We start from the raw sequence: 25,521 nt of genomic DNA on the forward strand, positions 1-25,521 counted from the left end.
TTGCAATATTTTAGCCTATTTCTTTCATTTCTCTAATAAAAATTAGTTATTATTGTTATATAATTATAAGCATAGTATTTTTTGAACAAATGCATACTAATAATAGCTAACATTCCTGTGATCTTACTATGTGCTAGGCACTGTGCTTTATGAAAGTACAGTGAAAGGTCTTCACTGTATTATCTGATTTAATACATACAAAAAGTTCTACAAGTTCTGCAGAAAAGGAAGTTGTGACAATGAGGTTAGATTAGTTGCCTAAGGTCTCACAGCTGGGAAGTGGCAAAGCCAAAGATATAAACCTAAGACTCCAGAGTTTATAATCTTAACCTCTAAATTTTGTCTTTTCTTGCTTTAAATATCTGCAGAGTACAGCCGCAAAAATGTTAAATTCTTGGGCTTCCCTGGTGGCGCACTGGTTGAGAATCTGCCTACCAATGCAGGGGACACGAGTTCGAGCCCTGGTCTGGGAAGATCCCACATGCCGCGGAGCAACTAGGCCCGTGAGCCACAATTACTGAGCCTGCGCGTCTGGAGCCTGTGCTCCGCAGCAAGAGAGGCCGCGATAGTGAGAGGCCCGCGCACCGCGATGAAGAATGGTCCCCACTTGCCGCAACTGGAGAAAGCCCTCACACAGAAACGAAGACCCAACACAGCCATAAATAAATTAATAAATAAATAAAATATTTAAAAAAAAATGTTAAATTCTTAGTGGTTACACAAAATCCAGAACTTAAAAACACTGTATCAGAAAAAAATATTATTCTTGGCATATGAAAGTACGCTCAACCTCACCCCATAGTAAGAGAAATGCAAGTTAAAACTTCACTGAGACTGGGCAATTTGATCACATACACCCTCCTCCATTGTTGGTGGAATGTAAAATTAGTACAGCCTTTATGGAAGGCAACTGCTGTCAAAGTTACAAATGCACATACTGTTTGACACAACCACCCATATTTTGGTAATTTATACTGCAGATGTACAAATTTACACCTTTATGTACAAAATGACATATATTATTTCCTATAGCACTGATTTTATACAAGATTAGAAAAATGTAAATAGAGGATTGGCCAAATAAATTATGGCTTACCTTTACAACAGAATAATACACAGCTATAAAAATGGATAAGGAAATCTACACTGTACTAATACAAAATAATCTCCACGAGATACTGTTAAATGAAAAACTAAAGGCTCGGACTTCCCTGGTGGCACAGTGGTTAAGAATCCGCCTGCCAATGCAGGGTACATGGGTTCGAGCCCTGGTCTGGAAAGATCCCACATGCCACGGAGCAACTAAGCCCGTGTGCCACAACTACTGAGCCTGCGCTCTAGAGACCACGAGCCACAACTACTGAGCCCGCGTGCCACAACTACTGAAGCCCACGCACCTAGAGCCCATGCTCTGCAACAGGAGATGCCACCGCAATGAGAAGCCTGCACACCCCAACCAAGAGTAGCCCCTGCTAGTCACAACTAGAGAAAGCCTGCGCACAGCAATGAAGACCCAACACAGCCAAAAATACGTGTAAATGTAAATAAATAAAATTTTAAAATACTATTTAAAAAAAAGACAGAAAAACTCAAGGCTCGGTACAGTATGTATAGCAACTACCTTTATATATAGGAGTGCTATAAAGAATATACACATGTGTAAAGTACATCTGGAAGAATATACATGGTAACAAAAGAAACTGGTATCAGTGGCTGCCTCATGAGAAGAAGATAACTCTCAAATTTTGTACTTTTATGAATGAATGTATAGCCTATTCAAAACAATACCTCTTTATATATAAGATGGAAAAAAACTTTTAAGGGGAAATTTTTCTATATGGATAGAATGGTGTCCTTAAGTGAAAACAAAGTTGCAGAAGAATGTATACAATATTCTATCTTGTGTTTAAGGAAAAAAAAAATCACCTTTCTGGGGGGCAACCTCCAGGGAAATAACTGATTTAGGCAAGGATCATCAATGGACACTAAAACCATTAAGTGAAAGGTTACTAGGGAACAGGATATTCACGTGGCACAAAAAAGTATTCTACAGTTACTTGCTAATTCAAAAAGAATAAAATATCTCCTTTACAAATATGTAGTATAATTCATAAAATAACATAAAATAACAATGTTTTTAAGACCAAAAGAAAGTATGAGATGAACTGTGCTAAATTAAAAGGAAGTGGGTTTCCTGGTGGCGCGGTGGTTAAGAATCCGCCTGCCAATGCAGGGGACATGGATTCGAGCCCTGGTCTGGGAAGATCCTTCATGCTGCGGAGCAACTAAGCCCGTGCGCCACAACTACTGAGCCTGTGCTCTAGAGCCTGTGAGCCACAACTACTGAGCCCGCGTGCCACAACTACTGAAGCCCGCACGCCTAGAGCCCGTGCTCCATAACAAGAGAAACCACCACAATGAGAAGCCCGCTCACCACAACGAAGAGTAGCCCCCACTCACTGCAACTAGAGAAAGCCCGCGCACAGCAACGAAGACCCGATGCAGCTAAAAATAAATATAATTAATTAATTAATTAATTAAAAAGAACTAAGAGAAAGCAAGTACAATGCATGAATCTCAGACTGGATCCTGGTGAAAGGAAGGAAGGAAGGAAGGGATCTTGGGTAAACTTTAACATGAACTGGATTTGGGTGTTACATGATATTATGTAATTATTAGTTTTCCTAGGTGAGCTAATGCTACTGTGATTATACAGGAAATATCCTTATTCTTAGAAGATATATGCTGAAAGATTTAGGGATAAAGTGTCATGACATCTGCAACACACTTTCAGAAAGCAGAGAAACACACACATAAAAATACAAAGATTGGTAAAGCAAATATGGCTATGTTTAAAACTGTTGAATCTAATGACAGCTGTCATACCCTTCCAATTTTTTGGTATGTTGAACATCTAATTAGTAAAAAGTTAAAAGGGGGAAAAAAACCCAGAATCTTAAGTCATATCAATTGACGTTTTATAAAATCCACTTAGGACAATTCCATAAAGAAATACTTCTGTCAAAGAGTATTAGACCTTTAATCCATTTTGAGTTTATTTTTGTGTATGGAGTTAGAGAACATTCCAATTTCATTATTTTACATGTAGCTGTCCAGTTTTCCCAGCACCACTTACTGAAGAGACTGTGTTCTCTCCAGTGTATATTCTTGCCTCCTTTGTCATAGATTAGTTGACCATAGCTGCATGGGTTTCTCTCTGGACTTTCTATCCTGTTCCATTGATCTATATTTCTGTTTTTGTGCCCGTACCATACTGTCTTTATGACTGTAGCTTTGTAATATAGTCTGAAGTCAGGGAGCCTGATTCCTCCAGCTCCATTTTTCTTTCTCAATATTGCTTTGGCTATTCGGCATCTTTTGTGCTTCTATACAAATTGCAAAATTTTTTGTTCTAATTCTGTGAAAAAATGCTATTGGTAATTTGATAGGGAATGCACTGAATCTGTAGATTACTTTGGGTAGTACAGTCATTTGACAATATTGATTCTTCCAATCCAAGAACATGGTACATCTCTCCACCTGTTTGTGTCATCTTTGATTTCTTTCATCAGTATCTTATAGTTTTCTGAGTACAGGTCTTTTGACTCCTTAGGTAGGTTTATTCCTAGGTATTTTATTCTTTTTGATGTGATGGTAAATGGGATTGTTTCCTTAATTTCTCTTTCTGATCTTTCATTGTTAGTGTATAGGAATGCAAGAGATTTCTGTGTATTAATGTTATATCCTGCAACTTTACCAAATTCATAGATGTAAGACCAGATACTATAACACTCTTAGAGGAAAACATAGGCAGAACACTCTCTGACATAAATCGCAGCAAGATCTTTTTTGATCCACCTCCTAACGTGAAAATAAAAACAAAAATGGGACCTAATGAAACTTCAAAGCTTCTGCACAGCAAAGGAAATCATAAACAAAACAAAAAGACAACCCACAGAATGGGAGAAAATATTTGCAAATGAAGTGACTGACAAGGGATTAATCTCCAAAACATACAAACAGCTCATGCAGCTCAATATCCAAAAAAAAGGAAACCCCATCTAAAAATGGGCAGAAGACCTAAATAGACATTTCTCCAAAGAAGACATACAGATGGCCAAGAGGCACATGAAAAGATTCTCAATATCACTAATTATCAGAGAAATGCAAACCAAAACTATAATGAGGTATCACTTCACACCAGTCAGAATGGCCATCATCAAGAAATCTACAAACAGTAAATGCTGGAGAGGGTGTGGAGAAAAGGGAACCCTCCTACATTGTTGGTGGGAATGTAAATTGGTACAGCCACTATGGAGAACATAATGGAGGTTCCTTAAAAAACTAAAATAGAGCTACCATATGATCCAGCAAAACCAATCCTGGGCATATATCTGGAGAAAACCATAATTTGAAAAGATACATGTACCCCAGTGTTCATTGCAGCATATAAGCACTATTTACAATAGCCAGGATATGGAAGCAACCTAAATGTCCATCAACAGAGGAATGGACAAAGAAGTTGTGGTACATATATGCAATGGAATATTACTCAGCCATAAAAAAGAATGAAATAATGCCATGTGCACCGACACAGATGGACCTAGAGATTGTCATACTGAGCGAAGTAAGTCAGACAGAGGAAGACAAATATCATATGATATCGCTTATATGTGGAATATAAAAAAATGGTGCAAACAAATCTACAAAACAGAAACAGAGTCACAGATGTAGAAAACAAACTTATGGTTACCAAGGGGCATGGGGGGGAGGGATAAATTGGGAGATTGGGATTGACATATGCACACTACTATATACAAAACAGGTAACTAATAAGAACCTACTATATAGCACAGGGAACTCTACTCAGTACTCTGTAATGACCTATATAGGAATAGAATCTAAAAAAGAGTGGATATATGTATATGTATAACTGAATCACACTGCTGTACAGCAGAAACACATTAAAAATCAACTATACTCCAATAAAAATTAATTTAAAAAATAAAAATAAAAATGGTTAAACAAAAAAGTATTAGACCAACAAATAAATGCAGGAAGAATGACAACAGAGTTAGAAAATCATCATTTGGAAGTACTACAGTAATTGTTGATTCAAGCAAGAATCATCAATGAATGCCAAAACCAATGCATGAAAGCTTGTTGGGGAACAGGATATTTACAGTCTCAAATATTTCCCCACAGACTATGTATATACAGTTACAAAGAGAATCTGGTGGGTCAAGCTTAACATTACTGACATCGGGCACCTCTTGATGCACATGCACAGAGAGGAACACACAACACATATAGTACTCCTGCCAAAAATGTTATTACTGAATCTAATAGTTTAAAAAACAGATAAACCCAGGCTGAGAAGATTCAACAAAAATACTAGCTTGCACTCTTAAAAATATCAATGTCATGAAAGACAAAGAAAAGCTGAGAAACTGTTCCAGTTTAAAGGATTCTAAAGAAACATGATATCTAAATGCCACATGTGCTCCTTCACTGGGTCCTAGCTTATGGGAGAAACTGAAAAAAAATGTGTCTATGTATCACATATTAAATAGTAGCATTGTATCAATGTTAAATCTCCTGAATTTGATAATTACTTTGGTAATATTTTTTAAGTCTTTGTTCATATACATCCTGAAGTATTTGAGAAGAGTCAGAATTTCTGTAAATTATTAACAATTAGCAAATAATAACAACTGTAATAATAACAATTATATATACACAAAGAAAACAAAATATGCAAAAATGTTTATTGGTAAACATAGGTGAGGCGTATAGGGTGTTCAATCTACTACTCTTGGGACTCTTCTATAAACTTGGGACTTTTTTCCCCAATAAAAAGTTTTTAAAAATTAGAGAAATTACTAAAGATATTAATTTTAAGTATAAAAATTCAAGGAAAAGCAAAGGAATATAAAAGTCTCCTATAGATTTAAGAACAAATTAAAGATGAGAACAAGAATATTAGATGGCAAGGTAAAAATAAGCATAAAGAGCAAAAGACAGCTTTGTTAACTTCAGTGATAAGATGTTCAGGCAGGAAAAAATACTCGGCAAAATCATTAATTTTACTTAAACTCCTAATTCAAAAGATAATTGCTTTCTTTGTTCAACTAAGAAGCTGTGCCTTTATTATAAGACACTCAGGTATTAATAAAAAGTAAAATTGAGTTTTAATTAAGCATGTTTCAATTTTGTTCAATTTTACATTGTATACTGGAAAGCTATTATGCATCTTCTAATGTATCAGGCACTAGACTAGGTACTGGAGTTAGAGAGTTTTTATTCTCAAAGAGTTTTTTCTAGGACAGAAGGAATAAATAGCCAATTATGATATGTGATGACTGAGGTTCCCTAAGAAAGGCACCTAAACCTGGAAGGACAGGGAAAGTAGGTAGGCAAGGTTCTATGGGATCGGGGGAGGCTGCTGTAAGCATCAGAGTGTAAGCTGTCCAGGCAAGTGGTGGGAAAGCGTTCCAAACAAAAGAAAAAACAGGAACACCAGTCAAGTGGTAGCCAGAGCTAGGTCACAGCAACTTGCTGAAAAGACTTACTGAACTGCTTCTACAGATCAAGGGGCTCCCAACGGCTTATTAGAATGTATATTCTTACTGGTAAGACAAAATATCTCAACCCACTGAACCTGAAACTGCAGAGCAAAGAAAGAGGGTTGCAGAAATGTTCAAGGAAATGCACCCATACTAATTTAAACATGACCTGTGGATTAAGCAGAAAGCAAGTAGAGACTGTATTCATTTCCTTTTTTTTTTTAAATTTTATATTAGAGCATAACTGACTAACAATGTTGTGTTAGTTTTTAATTTTATATTGGAGCATAGCTGATTAACAATGTGTACAGCAAAGTGATTCAGTTATACATATACATGTACCTAGTCTTTTTCAAATTCTACTGTATAGCACAGGGAATGCTGCTCAATATTCTGTAATAACCAAAGTGGGAAAATAACTTGTATTCATTTTCTATACAATGTGCCCTAATCTCAGCAAAGTTACAGATTTTGAATAAATGCAGAGTTCTACAGAACTCTTCGGTTTAAAAAGTCACAATTTCAGAAAAGATTCATTACTTTTAATGAGTACAGACTCTGCATTTTCATTTCTGTAGTTGCAACTGGAGTATAACCCTCAAGGTAATTTCGAATCCCAAGCATCTACCCTAACAATGGGGCTCAGTTTCAAGAGTATCAGAACAGAAAACAAACTAAGTCCACCAGGAACATCTGGAATTCTAGAAACCAGTATGTAAATCCAAAAAACACTGCCAAGTGTATTTACTTGGTCTTGTAAAAGGATATTCTCCCACAAAGTGCTGAGATCAAGCAACCATCAGTGATGTAAATTTGAAGTCTAAATCAAGATGTACCTTAGCTGATTTTCAACTATCAGTATAAAGAATCTTTTAACTCTTTAAATGATTTTCTTTCTTCACTAGCCATAAAGCTTTAACTGTTCTGCTCATTCAATCCTTTGCAAATATTCCTTGAGTGTTTATTCCATCAGGTACAGTACTAAGTCCTGAGGATGAAAATATAGAAATGAACAAGCCAGACACAGTTCCTGCCTTCATGGGAGCACCATCTAATGAATATGAGAAACATTAAATAAATGACTAGACAAATATTTAATTAATTATAATTGTACTAATTTGCTATGACAGAAACTACACCTAACTGAGACGCATCATCAACTGGCTCTATGATTTTGGACTTTAGTTTCCTCATCTGTAAGACTAGGAGGTACATCAAATGATCTCTTAAGATTTTAATTAAAACTTTTTATGAATTTAAAAGTACAAAACTTTGCTTCCAGAGTCCCTTTGTCACGATATTTACATTTACAGACTCTACCAGCAATAGAATATAATCCCCATCTTGCAACACATGAAGATTTTGGGGCACAAAAATATAAGGTTGGATGGAAACTAAAGTAATCTTTACTGTAACAGATTTTTAAGTCCAAATTCCGTATATTAAATATATTGTGATGTTCTGAACTGACTATAAAGAGTAAGTGGGAGGGGAATTCCCTGCCGCTCCAGTGGTTAGGACTCTGCACTTTCACTGTCGGGGCCCAGGTTTGATCCCCGGTCGGGGAACTAAGCCACAGGCAAAAAAAAAAAAAAAAAAGTTAAGTGAGAGAAAAGTATGTGCATATATTATCTGTATGTATTGGAATTACTTTGGGTACTGTTTAAAATGCACATTCCCAAGCCTCAACCAAAACCTACTAGAGAATATCTGAAGGTCAAGCCTGGGGATCTGCACTCTTGATAAGCTTCCCACATAATGCTAATACACACTAATATTTTATGAATTTGAGCACAGAGTAGAACAAATAATATTATGAGAAATGGTTTCAGAGTGAAACACTTCAAGATAAGAACTGTAATAACCCTACCTGTGTGGCCTTGTCCCGCATGCAAGGAGCAGCTTGCCCATGACCATCACGAGGCCAGTGCCCTGCAAGGTACGGAGCAGCAAGTGTATCCAGGGAGGAGGTACGGCGGATGATGCTAGAGGGGCTGGAGGAAGGCGGTCTTGCTTTGTCACCTAGAATTAAGACAAATACATTTATTTTAAAAATAGATTAGGAAGGAAACAAAGTAGAAACTATGTAGAGCTTCTCTAACTTAAATACAAAAAGTGAGTAATAAAAAGAATAAGCTATTGATTCACACAAACTTCAATGAATCTCCAGAGAATTATACTGAGTAAAAATAGTCAATCTCAAATGGTTACCTGCTGTATGATTTCATTTGTACAACATTTTTGAAATGAGGAACTTTTAGAAATGGAAGAAAGATCAGTGGTTGCCAGGGGTCCACTAATAAGATAGGGGAGGGAAGGTGAAGTGGCAGGAGAGAAGTAGGTGTTATAAAAGGGCAACATGTGGGACCCTGGTGATAGGGAACTATTCAGTATCTTCACTGTGGTGGTGAATATACAAACATACAAATGAGATTAAGCAGTATAGAATTCAACACACACAAATAAGTACAAGTAAAACTGAAGAAATCTGAATAAGAGCAGTGCATTGTACAATGTCAAAATACTATAGAGTTCTACAAAATGTTATCACTGGAGAAAAAAGGGCAAAGCGTACAAAAGATCTCCGCGTTATTTCTTACAACTACAATTATCTCTACAAAAAAAAATAGAAAATAAGACAAATGTATATCCATTTAAAAAATGTTCATCTTGGTCTTAAGATTAAGTAGGTATAATATGTAAAATACTCATTTATCATTATACCACCTATACTCAAAAGGATATAAGGCAGCTAAGATGAAGTTACAGGTGAAATTCCATTTTAATTAGCACTGTAAGGCACATATCTTAATTTTTGTTACAATAAAGAGACTGTAAGAAACCATACTAACCAGCCTATAGGAGCTATACTTAAAGCCACATGTGCAAATATATTTTCCATTTCAAGCTACAGGATATGTATTTAGATATAAGCCAAAACTAAAAACAAAACAAAACAAAACAAAAAAAACTAGAGGTAATGGGAAGTTAGAGGTGATGTATAAAAAAACAGTCTCATATCTCCATTTTTTTCTTTTGGAAGGGAGAAGGCGATAGGCTTAGCTAATTTATGCTTTAAAAATTAAAAAATTAAGGGACTTCCCTGGCGGTCCAGTGGTTAAGACTCCGTGCTTCCACTGCAGGGGGCATGGGTTCAATCCCTGGTTGGGGAACTAAGATCCCACATGCCGTGTGGCGCAGCCAAAATAATAATAATAATAATATAATAATAATAAATTAAAATAAAAAATTAAGGGGTTTAAAAATATCAAACAAATATATGCGTGAGTAGGATTATATTATAATATTATCACTCTAGCTCTATATGATAACAAACACCTTGTTCTTCTTAAGGCCATATATGAAAACACTTTAAGACACCTCTCTTCTACTTATATTATTTCTTAATAAGGGTCTTATATAGTTACAAGTATAAAAGTTCAGTTGCTGGTTATGTGACCCAAATAACAAAAGATTCAATTCCGCCAAGATAATACTTTTAGCAGCTGTGTTGCTGATAATCATAAAAGTTGTTTCACAAGATGTGCCTCAGATACATAATTTGTTTTCAAAATTGCACAACTATTTCACTACAACAATGCCTAATTGTTTGAAATGCTAATCATCTCTGCATACAGTCTTCCTCTTATAGTTAAACACAAAATAAATACAATACATACCCATAAGTTCAAGGAAGCATGTACCCACATTATTAACTGTGACAAGTGAAAAGCAATAAATATACATGTTCACGATTTTTCCTCTAACTAAAAAATTAATCTCTACTGTGATAGTCAGAAGAAGATTGTTCTTGGCCACAAAAAAAAAAAAAAAAAAAAAAAGGCACACACGCTATGTAAACTGGTGTATATTCATTAAAATCAAATTGTTAAAAGCTGTCTGACACTTTTCTTCCCTGACTATAACATTGCTTCAGTCACCCACCAGTGCACTGATCAAATAGATCTTACTAACAGGTCTGATTCCATTTTCAAGATTTTAAATTATCCAAGTGCTGACTTTTCAACCAGGCCTCCTAAGACCATTAGATTTTCTATAACAAAATGGAGAACAGAAAAGTTATACATGGTCACATGTAAAAATACTAAACATTTTCTCTTTTGAACTCCCTTCATTTAGACATTTTTAAGGGTCTGTGAGCCAGCGCTAAGCCCTAGAAATTGAAAAGATTAAGTTACAGCCTGCCATAAAGAACACAGAGTCTACATCTAGCTTGTCATCATTCCATTTCAATCCAAGTTCCCAAAACTGACAAGATTTGGTGCCTAATTATAAGGGAGTTTAAGGGAAGGGAGGGAGCCTCAAAGAGTCAAAGATGACTCAAAGAATCCCAACCTACATGAACAAAGGCTGTATTTACAAGGAAGTCCAGAGGAAGAAACTCTTTGACAGCTAACAAGATCCTTCATGATCTGGCTTCTCCAGCCTTCCTTTCTTGCCTGCACTGCCTCAAATCCCGATCACGCTGAACGGACTTGCATTTCCCAACATGTGCCAGACCCTGCATGCCTACAGGCTTTTGCCTCTGCCTACATAATCCTCATATCCCTTTCCTGGGTTTGGCTAATTCATGTTTAATCTTTCAAACTTCAGTCTGGATGTCTGAACTGAAATTGAAAATTCAGTTCAAATGTTTCCTCTGGAAAATCTTCCTTGAACAGCCACTCAAACCCAAGAAACACATCAACATCTGGGTCAAAAGCCCTCCTGTGTGCTGCCATAGCACGGTTCACTGAAATGGTCTCTTGACTGTCCCAGTGCTCTAGGAGAGAGTGAGATTTTGAAGGGCAGGAATTTTACTTCCCCCCCGCAATCGAATGATTAAAATAATACCTGACATATATGAAGAGAAGAGAATGACTTCTAATGTTTCTATCAGCAACGGCAGGTGCATGCAATAAATTCAGATACTCTTTTGTTAACCCAAAGTAAATCAACAAAAACTAATACTGCATGGTATCACTTATATGTATAATCTTTTTTCAAAAATCAAACTCATAGAAACAGAGAGTAGGAAAAATGATTGCCAGGGGTATGGGGAAAACAGGGAAAGGCTGATGAAAGGGTGTAAAGTTTCAGCTATAAGATGAATAAATAAGGTCTGAGGTGTAAATGTATAACATGGTGACTACAGTTGGTAACACTATATTATATAAGTGAAATCTGCGAAGAGAGTAGAACTTAAATGTTCTCTCACACAAACAAAAAAAGATAGATATGTGTGGTGATGGATGTGTTAATGAACTAGATGGGAGAAATCTTTTCACAGTGCTTACATATATTAAATCCTTATGAGGTATGCTTTATATATCTTACAATTTTATTTATCAATTATACCTAAACAAAGCTGAGAAAAAGTAAATCAAAACAAAAGAAGTTCAAACTTGACTCTGTTCTTTAAAAATCAAGTCTTAAAAGAAGTTAGCTACAGCCGGGTGTGGCATTAAAAATTTCAGTCAATGCCCTGGGCTCTGGAGTTCAGAACTCCCCAATTATCTGCACCAGTTCAGCTAGTTCCTGGGTAACTTCAATGGCAGTAGTAGAGCATCTCAAACCATGGCCCTTAGGTATTACATTACAAAGGTTCTACAGACCTTGTTAGATTTAGGTATTTGCAGAACTTGATCAGGTACTGGCTTAAAAGCTATATTTCTTGCTATCCACAAAGTCATTTAACAAGCAGAAGGGATAAACTAGACATATGCATTTGTTCGGAAAGGGGAAAAAATCTTTCCTTCTTCATGTATAAAAAATGATAAATACTTAGTATATAGAAAACTAACAGTATTTAAAAACACACACACACACAAAATCCCAATAGGCCACCACTCAAGAGATAACCATTTTAATGAGTATTTATTTTCCAGAAATCTGTCTACACTTACACAGACGTACAATTTTATATAAATGAGGTCCCATTAGGCATGCTATTACTTATTGTTGAGAAAGAAAAAGGGCATGTCGAGGACCTATTGCCACTGTAATAAATATGAATCTACAATACATCACCATTTTTAAAAATTTATTTTATTTATTTATTTATTTTGGCTGCGTTGGGTCTTCGTTGCTGCACGCCAGCTTTCTCTAGTTGCGGCGAGTGGGGTCTACTCTTTGTTGCGGTGCGCGGGCTTTTCATTGGCGGTGGCTTCTCTTGTTGAAGAGCACGGGCTCTAGGCGCGCGGGCTTCAGTAGCTGTGGCACGTGGGCTCAGTAGTTGTAGCTCGCGGGCTCTAGAGCGCAGGCTCAGTAGCTGTGCCTCATGGGCTTAGTTGCTCCATGGCATGTGGGATCTTCCCGGACCAGGGCTCAAACCCGTGTCCCCTGCACTGGAAGGCGGATTCCTAACCACTGCACCACTAGGGAAGTCCCCACATCACCATTTTTTTTTTAATTTTATTTATTTATTTATTTATTTATTTATGGCTGTGTTGGGTCTTCGTTTCTGTGCGAGGGCTTTCTCTAGTTGCGGCAAGCAGGGGCCACTCTTCATCGCGGTGCGCGGGCCTCTCACTATCGCGGCCTCTCTTGTTGCGGAGCACAGGCTCCAGACGCGCAGGCTCAGTAGTTGTGGCTCACGGGCCTAGCCGCTCTGCGGCATGTGGGATCTTCCCAGACCAGGGCTCGAACCCGTGTCCCCTGCATTGGCAGGCAGATTCTCAACCACTGCGCCACCAGGGAAGCCCCACATCACCATTTTTAATAGCTGAATAGTATCCTATTGAATGGATACATCATAACTTAATCCCATGTTGATGGACATTTTCAGTGGCAGATATATATCCTTTTATGTTTACTTAATTATCTCAATTTTTTTCCCCAAAAGGATGTACTTTATTCACATTCTGGCAAAAACATTTCAGGAACAAAATAAGTGGGTAAAAAGAAGAGCCAACTGGCAGACCACACACCCCCGCAGCCTGCCAGCTTCCTGTCATTTCCACATCAAATCTCTCTGAGGCATGTGAATCAGAACTTCTGGGGTCTTAGCTCTTCACAGGACACTTTTTGGATTTTTTTTTAAGCCTAAAAGACAGTAGTCTGTCTCCATTCTTGTTCTTTGGAATTTTTCAGTCTTAAAGGAAACTCAAATTGGGGCACCCTTCTCTCATGTTAAAATATTCCAATCACACAAATATTACGAAGATAGCACCTCTTTGAACTGAGGGAGGGGGCTGCTGACAAATGGGGGTAGCAGAGAATTCTGAAAAACCGCAGTAGTAAGAGAAAAGCTGAGCTGTTTTCTTCATGTGTCTCTGATACCCACATGTGGTAGCTCCTCCATCCTCGGCAGCTGACAGGCCTGCCTCCCAGCCTCCTCAACCTTCACCACTTGATGTCTCGGCTGTTAGCAGGATGCTCTGGGCCCTGGTATGCGGTATGCAGGGCTTCCTGGACTCGGGGGGCAGTGAGTACCATCCAGCCACTCCTGGTACAGCTCCTGCACGTGGGCACTGGTCTCCGGGAGCCACACGGGGACGTCAGCGTGGATGCCTTTCATCTTCTGCAGCAGGGCCTTGTCTGTGCGCCACCCTCAGTCTGGGCTTGACCTCTGTCGTTAAGGCATCCCCCGGCACAGGCGAGGACCTCCACAAAGTGGAACGGGAACTTGCCCTTCTTAATTATCTCTTTATGAAAAAATTTCTAGACATCAAATTTTTTTTTATATTTATTTATTTATTTATTTATTTTTGGCTGTGTTGGGTCGTTTCTGTGCGAGGACTTTCTCTAGTTGCGGCAAGCGGGGGCCACTCCTCATCGCGGTGCGCGGGCCTCTCACTATCGCGGTCTCTCCTGTTGCGGAGCACAGGCTCCAGACGCGCAGGCTCAGTAATTGTGGCTCACGGGCCCAGTTGCTCCGCGGCACGTGGGATCTTCCCAGACCAGGGCCCGAACCCGTGTCCCCTGCATTGGCAGGCAGACTCTCAACCACTGCGCCACCAGGGAAGCCCCGACATCAAATTTTATATCCAAGGATATATACACATTAAAATTTTAAGTACTGCCAAATTGCCTTCCACCAGAAAGGATTTTGCCCTCACAAGAATACTCATTTGCCCACATTCTGAAGTATTTTTTTAATATATATATATATGTATATATATATATATTTTTGGCTGTGTTGGGTCTGTTGCTGTGCATGGGGCTTTCTCTAGTTGCAGCAAGCGGGGACTACTCTTCATTGCAGTGTGCAGGCTTCTCACTGCGGTGGCTTCTCTTGTTGTGGAGCATGGGCTCTAGGCACGCGGGCTCAGTAGTGTGGCATTGGCAGGCAGATTCGTAACCACTGCGCCACCAGGGAAGCCCCCTCTGAAGTATATTTTGTCAATTTTTTCCAATCTTCCCAAAGATTAAAAATACCATTTTATTTGCATTTCAATTATTGACTTCTATAATATTAATTTTACTGGCAATTTATATTTCTTTTATACATTACTAGTATTTTTAAAATATTAATCATAATCTTTTTTCCTAATCTTAAAGAGATCTTTCCTTCTGATGAAGAAAATGTTTTTGGCTGTGCTGTGTGGTTTGCAGGAGGGATCTTAGTTCCCCGACCAGGGATTGAACTCAGGCCCTCCGCAGTGAAAGCAGCAGTGAAAGCACAGAGTCCCAGCCACTGGACCACCAGGGAATTCCCAAGAAACATTTAAATTGAGGGAGATTCCTTTGATTTCATTTTAGCTTCCTTTTCTTTTATTAAATTCTAGTAAAATTCAACGTAGCTGATTTTTATCTTAATTAGCACACACAGTATGATTAAATTCTTATAAAAGTATATGCCTATTCATCCACTGGCTAAACTTCCTCCTCCTACACACACACTTAAAATGTCTCTGGAAAGAAATATAAAAAACTGATGACAACGGCTACCTCCAGAAAGGGGAACTGGATGGCTGGCAGACAGAGGTACAAGGGAGATATTTCACTGTCTTTCTAATTATACCTTTTAAATTTTACATGTGAACTTATTACCTATATTTTAAAAACTCATATTCTTTGATTCAACAACTCTCTATCTAGGCATGTAAATAGAATAATTAAATGTGGAAAAGGGCTTTAAATTCAAAGACATTCATAACATTTGCAATAGTAAATACCATAAATCATATGTCCAAAATTGGAGGTCAAGGAAACGGATGGAAAATATATAATGGAATATTAAAGATATTAAAAACTATGTTTTGAAATGATAAACTTACATGACAACTTATTTATAATCTATTAAGGGAAATGTAGGAAAAAAGTATGTGTTTCCATAATTTATTTCTAACTTCGTATCTTCTTCGGTTATTGCCATGTTTCTTCTTCAGTTAACTTTTCAATTAAGTTTTCAATGAAACATTAACAGGTAACATAATGAATAACTGTCGCACGTACAGTAGTACCAAATTAATAAATTAACCCTAATAAGAACTAAATGATTAATTTAATCAAACTGATTTCCTATAGACATGGTAACAAAAAAAGGTCTAGGCATTTAAAAATCTAATTTACAATAGCCAGGACATGGAAGCAACCTACATGTTCATCGACAGAGGAATGGATAAAGAAGATGTGGCACATATATACAATGGAATACTACTCAGCCATAAAAAAGAATGAAATAATGCCATTTTTAGCAACATGGATGGACCTAGAGATTGTCATACTGAGTGAAGTAAGGCAGACACAGAAAAGACAAATACCATATGATATTGCTTGTATGTGGAATCTTAAAAAAGTGTACAAATGAACTTATCTACAAAACAGAAATAGAGTTACAGATGTAGAAAACAAACTTATGGTTACTGGGGGTAAGGGGGGGAGAGGGATAAATTGGAAGATTGAGATTGACATATACACACTAGTATATATAAAATAGATAACTAATAGGGACCTACTGTATAACACAGGGAACTCTACTCAATACTCTGTAATGGCCTATATGGGAAAAAGAATCTAAAAAAGAGTGGATATATGTATACGTATAACTGAGTCACTTTGCTGTACAGCAGAAACTAACACAACATTAAAAATCAACTACATGCCAACAAAATTTTTTTTAAAAATCTATTTAGCAATTATTTTTTGTTAAACATGAGGTTTAATTTACATAAAATGAAATTAACCCTTTTTTAGTGTACAATTTTGAAGAGTTTTGAAAAATAAATAGCCATTTCATCACCATCACAATCAAGATCTAGAATATTGCCATTACCCTAAAATGATTCCTCATGCCCCTTTGATGTCAACCTCTCCACCCTTGGGCCGAGGTAAACTCTGACTTGCTCTCTTGTCAGAGGTAAGTTTTGCCTTTTTTAAAATGTCATATAAATGTAATCATATAGTATATACTCTTTTGTGTCTGACTTCTTTCACTCAGTACAATGCCTGTGAGATTCATCTTTTTGTGTATTAGCAGTTCATTCCTTTCTACTATTGCTGAAGAGTACTTCATTGAATGGAAATACATGATGGTTACTTTTATGTCAACTTGACCGGGCCATGGGGTGCCCAGATAGGTGGTTAAACATTATTCTGGGTGTGTCTGGGAGGGTGTTTCTGGATGAGACTAATATTTGAATTGCTGGACTAAGTAAAGCAGATTGCCCTCCCCAACATGTATAAGCCTCATCCAATCCACAGGAGACCTGAATAGAAAAAGGTTGGGTAAGGGAAAATCTGCTCTCTCCCTGCATGACTGCCTTCAAGCCAGGACACTGGTCTTCTGCCTTCAGACTCGGACTCAGACTCAGACTCAGACTCAGCATCAGTTCTCCTGGTTCTCAGGCCTTTGGACTCAGACTGGAACTATACTACTGACACTTCTGGGTTTCCAGCTTGCAGGCTGCGGATGGTGGTACTTCTCAACCTCCATAACCACGTGAGCCAATTCCTTATAATAAATTCCTATCTATCTATCTATCTATCTGTCTACCTACCTATCTAATGTGTCAATAGAATGTAAATATATATTGATATATATATGATATATACAATATATACTGTATATCCTATCAGTTATGTTTCTCTGGAGAACCCAGACAAATGCTACAATAGCCTGTTGATGGACATTCTTCCTGTGTTTCACTATTAAAAATAAAGCATTCCTGGACAAGTCTTTTTGTTGATATATGTTTCCATTTCTCTTGGAGAAATAGTGGAAATGCTGGGTCAAAGGATAGTAGGGTCTCACTTTTTATTTCACTGCCAAAATGTTTTCCAAACTGGTTGTACCATTTTACATTCCAACCAAGAGTATGTAAGAGTTGCAGTTACTCACACCCTCATCAACATTTAGTATTGTGAGGTTTTTTCCATTTTAGTTATTCTAGTAAATGTGTAAAGGTATCTCACTGTTGCTTTAATTTACATTTCTCCAATGACTAATGAGATTGAGCACTTTTAAGTGCTTTTTGGCCGTTCATATGTCTTCTTTGGTGAGGTGTCTGATCAAATCCATTGTCCCTTTTTAAATTTGGTGATTTGTCTCAAACTGGACTCATGTATTCTGGATGCAAGTCCTTTGTCAAATATATGTATGTGAGCATTTGTGCCTAGTCTGAGGTGTGTTTTAATTTTAATAATGTTTTTGGAAAAGCAATTTTTAATTTCAATATTATACAATTTATCAACTACTTCTGTTAATAGTTTGTGTGTTAATAGTTCTTTGTGTCTTAAGAAATCTTTGCCTACCCCAAGATAAAGAAGATTTGCTCCTATGTTTTCTTCTAGACATTTACCAATTTTAGCTTTCAAATTTAGATCTTTGATCCATTTAGATTTCATTTTTGTGTATAGTTTGAGGAAAGGGCCAAAGATTATACCCTCTACCATCTGTTTCAGAACCATCTGTTGAACCTTTACTGAAATGTGTGGGCTACTTCTAGATGTTCTGTTCTACTGACCTCTCTGTTCACAGGCATATAGTATAAGCTTGCCAACTGTAATTATTATTTTTCACTATTGTTTTGACTATTTGCGTTTCATCATAAATTTTAGGTCTTTGCATTTTCATGTAAATTTTAGGTTTAATAGTAAAAAATATATTTATACATATTTTTTCATATAAATTTTAGGACCAGAATGGCAGTTATGAGAGCTGAATCCTTGGTTTGTTCTGATTTTACGAGTGTAAGATGTTAGCTGTAGGCTTACATTACATTATACATTTATATATAATATAATAAAGCTGTCTTTTGTTCCAAAGTTCTCTTCTAGTCCTAGTTTCCTGAGAGTTTTTAACAGGAAAAGATGGTGAATTTTGTCAAATACATGTTCTGCATAAACTGAGATAATCATGGTTTTCCTTCTTTGCTCTTAGATAACAGGCTGAAATACAGTTGATTCTCATTCCTCATGGTAGTTATGTTCTATAAAGTTGTCGAGAACTCTGAAACAACTGCTCCTAGGAGAAATACAGGGTTAGACCCCTGCAAGCCTCTGATCACATTTTCATCAACCAATCAATACATAAACTTGTTTTATGTGTGTTTCTGTTTAAAGACACCTTATTTAATATATATGACTGATTCATTAACATTGAAATCATGGCCAACAGCACTATAATTCAGGCCTGAACAAAATTTATCTAATGTATATTTTCTCCGTAAGACACGTAATCGTTTTCTTGTGTTTAGGAACACTAGACAGCACTTCAGCACTACAGTTGGAAGCCATTTTAAAGAAAAACTCAACAAAAGGAAAAAATGAGAAAAATATGGCACTAAGTAGACTGTGAAAAGGGTACTTGTTTACAGTATGAGAGCTGAAAGAAGGCAGAGTGCTTTGTTCGACCCCACTTGAGAATGTAAACATTGGGCCACTCAAACTTCTTATGAATGTCTGTGAATGACTGCACAAATATCGTGAGTTTTGATTTTGGAATTACAAATAAATTTTCACTAGTGGGAAAATTTTCAAATATGGATTTGCAAATAATAAGGATTGACTGTATATTGCTAGGTTTGGGGTTTTTTTTTTTTACTGCTAAACCAAACTTGTACATTTGGCAGAAATTCCACTTAGTTGTGTTCTATCATCGTCATATTTACATTTATATTGCTGGATTCAACTTGCTGTATTTTGTTAAAGCGTTTTGTATTTGTATTCATGAAGGATATTGTCATGTACTTTTCTTACAATGTCTTTGTATGGCTTTGGCATTGGGGTAATAATACCTCATGAAATGAGTTGGGAAATGTTATCTTCTATTTTCTGGAAATGTTTAAGGGCAGTTAGTATTATTGATTTCTTAACAGTTTGATAGAATTCACCGTTGAAGCCACCTGGACTAGAATTTTCTTTATGAGAAAGTTTTAAATTATGAATTCAATTTCTTTAATAAATATAGGGATAAAGGGACATTCAGATTTTCTATTTTATCTTGTGTCAGCTTTGGTGGTCTCTTTTAAGGAATTTGTCTACTTCCTCTAAGTTGTTGAATTTACTGGCATAAAGTCCACAATGATCCTTTACTATGCTTTTAATTTATATAGTATCTATAGTAATATCTCCGCTTTCATTCCTGGCATTGGTAATTTGTATATTTTTTTCCTTTAATCAATTTAACTAAAGGCTTATCATTTTTATTTATCTTTTCAAAGAACCAGATTTTGATTTCACTGATTTCCTCTATTTAGCAGTTTTCTAAATTCACTGATCTCTGCTCTTATCTTTATTTCCTTCCTTCTACTTACCTTGGGTTTAATTTGCTCATCTTATTCTATCTTTTTAAGGTAGAAGCTTAGAAAATTATTGACTTTGGACTTTTCTTCCTTTCTAATATAAAGCATCTTTCAAAGCTATACATTTCCCTTAGCTATATCCCCCAAAATTTATGGTGTGTTTTCATTACCACTCAGTTCAAAATATTTTTGAATTTCTCTTGTGATTCTTTGCCCCTTGGATTATTTAGAAATGTTTTTTCAATTTCCAAATGTTTTAGAGAGTTTCCACATATCTTTCTGTTATTGATTTCTAATTTCACTCTCTTTTGATAAGAGAACATATTCTATATGATTTCATTCCTATTAAAGTTAATAAGACTCATTTTATGTCTCAGCATATGGTTTATCTTAGTGAATGTTCCATGTGCAGTGGAAAAGAATGTGTACTATGCTGTTGCTGAGTGCTCTAAAAATGCAAATTAGGTTATATTTGTTGATAACGTTGCTTAAGTCTTCTAAATGCTTACTAATTTTCTGTCTACCTGTACTATTAGTTCTGGGAAAGGAATGTTGACCTCCATTTCATGAATTTTGAAGCTTACTAATGAAAGCATACTCTTAGAATATACCTTCTTGATGAATTGACCCCCTTGTCATTATGAAATGTCCCTTTTCCCCTTATTTTTAAGTCTACTTTAAATAGTAATCAGTACTGCAGCTTTCTTATGTTCAGTTTTGTACAGTGCATGTTTTTCCATCATTTTACTTTTAACCTACCTGTTTCTTTATAGTCTTTAGCCCACATATTTGGATCTTGCTCTTTGCTAAATCCAGTCTGACAATCTGCATTTTTATTAAAGTGCTTAGACCACTTATTGATATAGTCATACCAATACCAAAATTCTATCTGGGTTTACAGTTTTATCTTTTAGTACTTTAACGATGTCATTCCATTATGTTCTGTAATATATTATTGATATTTCAAGCAAGAAATCTGCTATCATTTTTTGTTCATCTGTAATAAAATACTTTTTTCTAGCTGCTTTAAAATTTTTTTTTTCTCTAACACTGGTTTTCAGCCATTTAACTATGATGTGCCTTAGTATGGTCGTCTTTGTGTTTATTCTGCTTGAAATTATTGAACCTCTTGGATCGGTAAGTTTACAGTATTTATAAAGATAGGAAATTTTTCAGTCACTATCACTTAAAGCTTTTTTTTTTTTTTTGGCCCTCCCCCTTCTTCTGGGAGTAGAATTACACCCACACTGTCTTCTAGATCACAAAAGTTCTGTACAGTTTTTTTTTTTTTAGTTGTTCTTTTCTCTGTGTTTAATTTTTGGGTAGTTTCTTGCTATATCTTCAAGTTCATTGATCTTTTCTTCATCAGATAAGAAACTGTTGTTATCTCCTGTTAATCACAATCAGTGAATTTTTCATTTATTGTGTTTCTCATCTCTGCAAATTCCATTCAGTTTTTAATATTTTCATTTTCTTCTCATTACATTCATATTTTCTTTTAAATCTCTGAGCATTCTGAGCATATTTATAATGCCCATTTAAAAGTTTTTGTCTGCTAAGTCCATCATCTTTGTTATTCTTAGCCTGTTTTCGCTGCCTTAAGTTCTCCTGGTGTTCACATTTTCCTGATTCTAGTAATTTTGTATTGCATGCTGTACATAGTGTTATACATTTAAGTGTCTGGATTTTGTTATTTTCTTTTAAAGATTGTTGAGCTTTGTTTTGAAAGTCAGTTAAGTAATTTGTGGATCAGCTTGATCTTTGAAGTTTGCTATAAGTTTTAGGACAGATTGGGGGTAGACATTACTTCAGGCTAGTTTAGTCCTACTACTAAAGCATGGACATTTGGGGGTCTCCACTGAACATACTGGATGGTCAAAAAAGGTCTCACCACTCTGGTCAGTGCTTGAGCAACTCCCCACCTCTAGAAATTTCTCAACTTGTGGCTCCTCAGGCAACCCCTGCCCAGCTTCAGAGAGTTCCATTCTATATACACACATTCTACACACTTTTTTAGCAAAGGCTAAAGGAAACCCCTATGCAGATTTCTAGCTTTTTTCTACTGAGCTTCCTCTTCTCTGAAACTCTGTGCAGCAATTTTCAGCCACTTCAACCTCTCTGAACTACAGTCTCTATCTCCCCAATTAAACAAGACACCATGCCCTGAGATACCCCCTGCCTGCACCATGATCTGAAATGCGTCTTTTAGCAGAAATCCAGGGCAATTATAGCACTCACCTTACCTGTTTCCTTTTTCTTAGGAATCACATTCCCACATTGCCTGTTGTCCAATATCTAAAAATAGCTATTTGATATGCTGTGTCCAATTTTCTAATTGTTTACCATAAGAGGTTAAGTTCAGAAACTGTTTCTCCTCATGGCAAGAAGTAGAAGTCATTTCATGTCCAAGTAATCAAACTTTAAACTCAAGTGATTCCTGATGTATCATCCAGGACTATAAACAAATCTTTTGCTTAGCGAGTTGTTTTATGCATGGAACAGTTTTTGATGCATATAGAATTACATAAATAATGAGGAAAAAATGAAAATGAAAAATAATAAAGAAAAAATGAAAAACCTAAATAAAACTAGCAATTGTTGAGCAATTAATATATATCAGGCATTGTGCTAATTGCTACCATGTATTACCTCATTTAAACTATACAATAATGCTCTGAGATATAGATACTCAATTCACTGATTCAATAAATCTTTATTAAGCACCCGTTATGAGCCCAGACTCTTCTAGGTACTGGTGATATAGTAGTGAGCACAAAAGTCAAAATGCACAATCTTTAGGAGTTTATTATTAATCCCATCCTCCAGATGAGGAAACTGAGGTTTAAAAAAGTTAAGTAACTTACTACCATTACACAGTAAGAGCCAGAGCCAAGACGTGAGTGTAGATCTCTTTAAAACTAGACTGGCAGTCCCTCCAATCAGGAAACTTGCACAACCCTCTTAGATAGCTTCATCCACCAGAGAGCAGACAGCAGAAGCAAGAAGAACTACAATCCTACAGCCTGTGGAACAGAAACCACATTCACAGAAAGACAGACAAGATGAAAAGGCAGAGGGCTATGTACCAGATGAAGGAACAAGATAAAACCCCAGATAAACAACTAAATGAATGGGAGATAGGCAACCTTCCAGAAAAAGAATTCAGAATAATGATAGTGAAGATGATCCAGGACCTCGGAAAAAGAATGGAGGATAAGGACGAGAAAATGCAAGATACGTTTAACAAAGACCTAGAGGAATTAAAGAACAAACAAACAGAGATGAACAATACAATAACTGAAATGAAAACTACACTAGAAGGAATCAATAGCAGAATAACTGAGGCAGAAGAACGGATAAGTAACCTGGAAGACAGAAAGGTGGAATTCACTGCTGTGGAACAGAATAAAGAAAAAAAAATGAAAAGAAATGAAGACAGCCTAAGAGACCTCTGGGACAACATTAAATGCAACAACATTCACATTATAGGGGTCCCAGAAGGAGAAGAGAGAGAGAAAGCACCCAAGAAAATATTTGAAGAGATTATAGTTGAAAACTTCCCTAACATGGGAAAGGAAATAGCCACCCAAGTCCAGGAAGCACAGAGAGTCCCATACAGGATAAACCCAAGGAGAAACACGCCAAGACATACAGTAATCAAACTGGCAAAAATTAAAGACAAAGAAAAATTATTGAAAGCAGCAAGGGAAAAAGGACAAGTAACATACAAGGGAACTCCCATAAGGTTAACAGCTGATTTCTCAGCAGGAACTCTACAAGCCAGAAGGGAGTGGCATGACATATTTAAAGTGATGAAAGGGAGAAGAACCTACAACCAAGATTACTCTACCCTGCAAGGATCTCATTCAGATTCGATGGAGAAATCAAAAGCTTTACAGACAAGCAAAAGCTAAAAGAATTCAGCACCACCAAACCAGCTCTACAACAAATGCTAAAGGAACTTCTCTAAGTGGGAAACACAAGTGAAGAAAAGGACCTACAAAAACAAACCTAGAACAATTAAGAAAATGGTCATAGGAACATACATATCGATAATTACCTTAAACGCAAATGGATTAAATGCTCCAACCAAAAGACACAGGCTTGCTGTGTGGATACAAAAACAAGACCCATCTATATGCTGTCTACAAGAGACCCACTTCAGACCTAGGGACACATACAGACTGAAAGCGAGGGGATGGAAAAAGATATTACACGCAAATGGAAATCAAAAGAAAGCTGGAATAGCAATACTCATATCAGATAAAATACTTTAAAAAAAGAATTATAAGAGACAAGGAAGGACACTACATAATGATGAAGGGATCAACCCAAGAAGAAGATATAACAAATATAAATATATATGCATCCAACATAGGAGCACCTAATACATAAGACAACTTCTAACAGCTATAAAAGAGGAAATCCACAGTAACACAATAATAGTGGGGGATTTTAACACCTCACTTACACCAATGGACAGATCACCCAAAATGAAAATAAATAAGGAAACAGAAGCTTTAAATGACACAATAGACCAGAGAGATTTAACTGATATTTATAGGACATTCCATCCAAAAACAGCAGATTACACTTTCTTCTCAAGTGTGCACAGAACATTCTCCAGGATAGATCACATCTTGGGTCACAAATCAAGCCTCAGTAAATTTGAGAAAATTGAAATCATATCAAGCATCTTTTCTGACCATAATGCTATGAGATTAGAAATGAATTACAGGGAAAAAAATGTAAAAAACACAAACACATGGAGGCTAAACAATATGTTACTAAATAACCAAGAGATCACTGAAGAAATCAAAGAGGAAATCAAAAAATACCTAGAGACAAATGACAATGAAAACACGACGATCCAAAACCTATGGGATGCAGCAAAAGCAGTTCTAAGAGGGAAGTTTATAGTTATACAAGCCTACCTCAAGAAACAAGAAAAATCTCAAATAAACAATCTAACCTTAAACCTAAAGGAACTAGAGAAAGAAGAACAAACAAAATCCAAAGTTAGCAGAAGGAAAGAAATCATATAGATCAGAGCAGAAATAAATGAAATAGAAACAAAGAAAACAACAGCACAGATCAATAAAACTAAAAGCTGGTTCTTTGAGAAGATAAACAAAATTGATAAATCATTAGCCAGACTCATCAAGAAAAAGAGGGAGAGGACTCAAATCAATAAAATTAGAAATGAAAAAGAAGTTACAACAGACACCGCAGAAATACAGAGCATCCTAAAAGACTACTACAAGCGA

At 36.4% G+C, this 25,521-nt stretch overlaps 1 protein-coding gene across 5 annotated transcripts in view; it reads right to left on the minus strand.

The window, feature by feature from the left end:
- FAM117B (family with sequence similarity 117 member B) overlaps window positions 1-25,521 on the minus strand; it is a 102,178-nt gene that overhangs the window by 31,294 nt on the left and 45,363 nt on the right. For all 5 annotated transcript variants that reach the window (XR_014246054.1, XM_082397071.1, XM_082397070.1 and 2 more), the window contains exon 2: window positions 8,437-8,588. Coding sequence is in view for 4 of the 5 variants with exons in the window: in XM_082397071.1 (XP_082253197.1) it covers window positions 8,437-8,588 (152 nt within the window). In the remaining variant the exon portion in view is untranslated. The remainder of the gene's footprint in view (window positions 1-8,436; window positions 8,589-25,521) is intronic.

Source organism: Balaenoptera borealis (genome assembly GCF_965194805.1).
Source record: "Balaenoptera borealis genome assembly, chromosome: 6".
In the NCBI taxonomy this organism is placed as follows: Eukaryota; Metazoa; Chordata; class Mammalia; order Artiodactyla; family Balaenopteridae; genus Balaenoptera; species Balaenoptera borealis.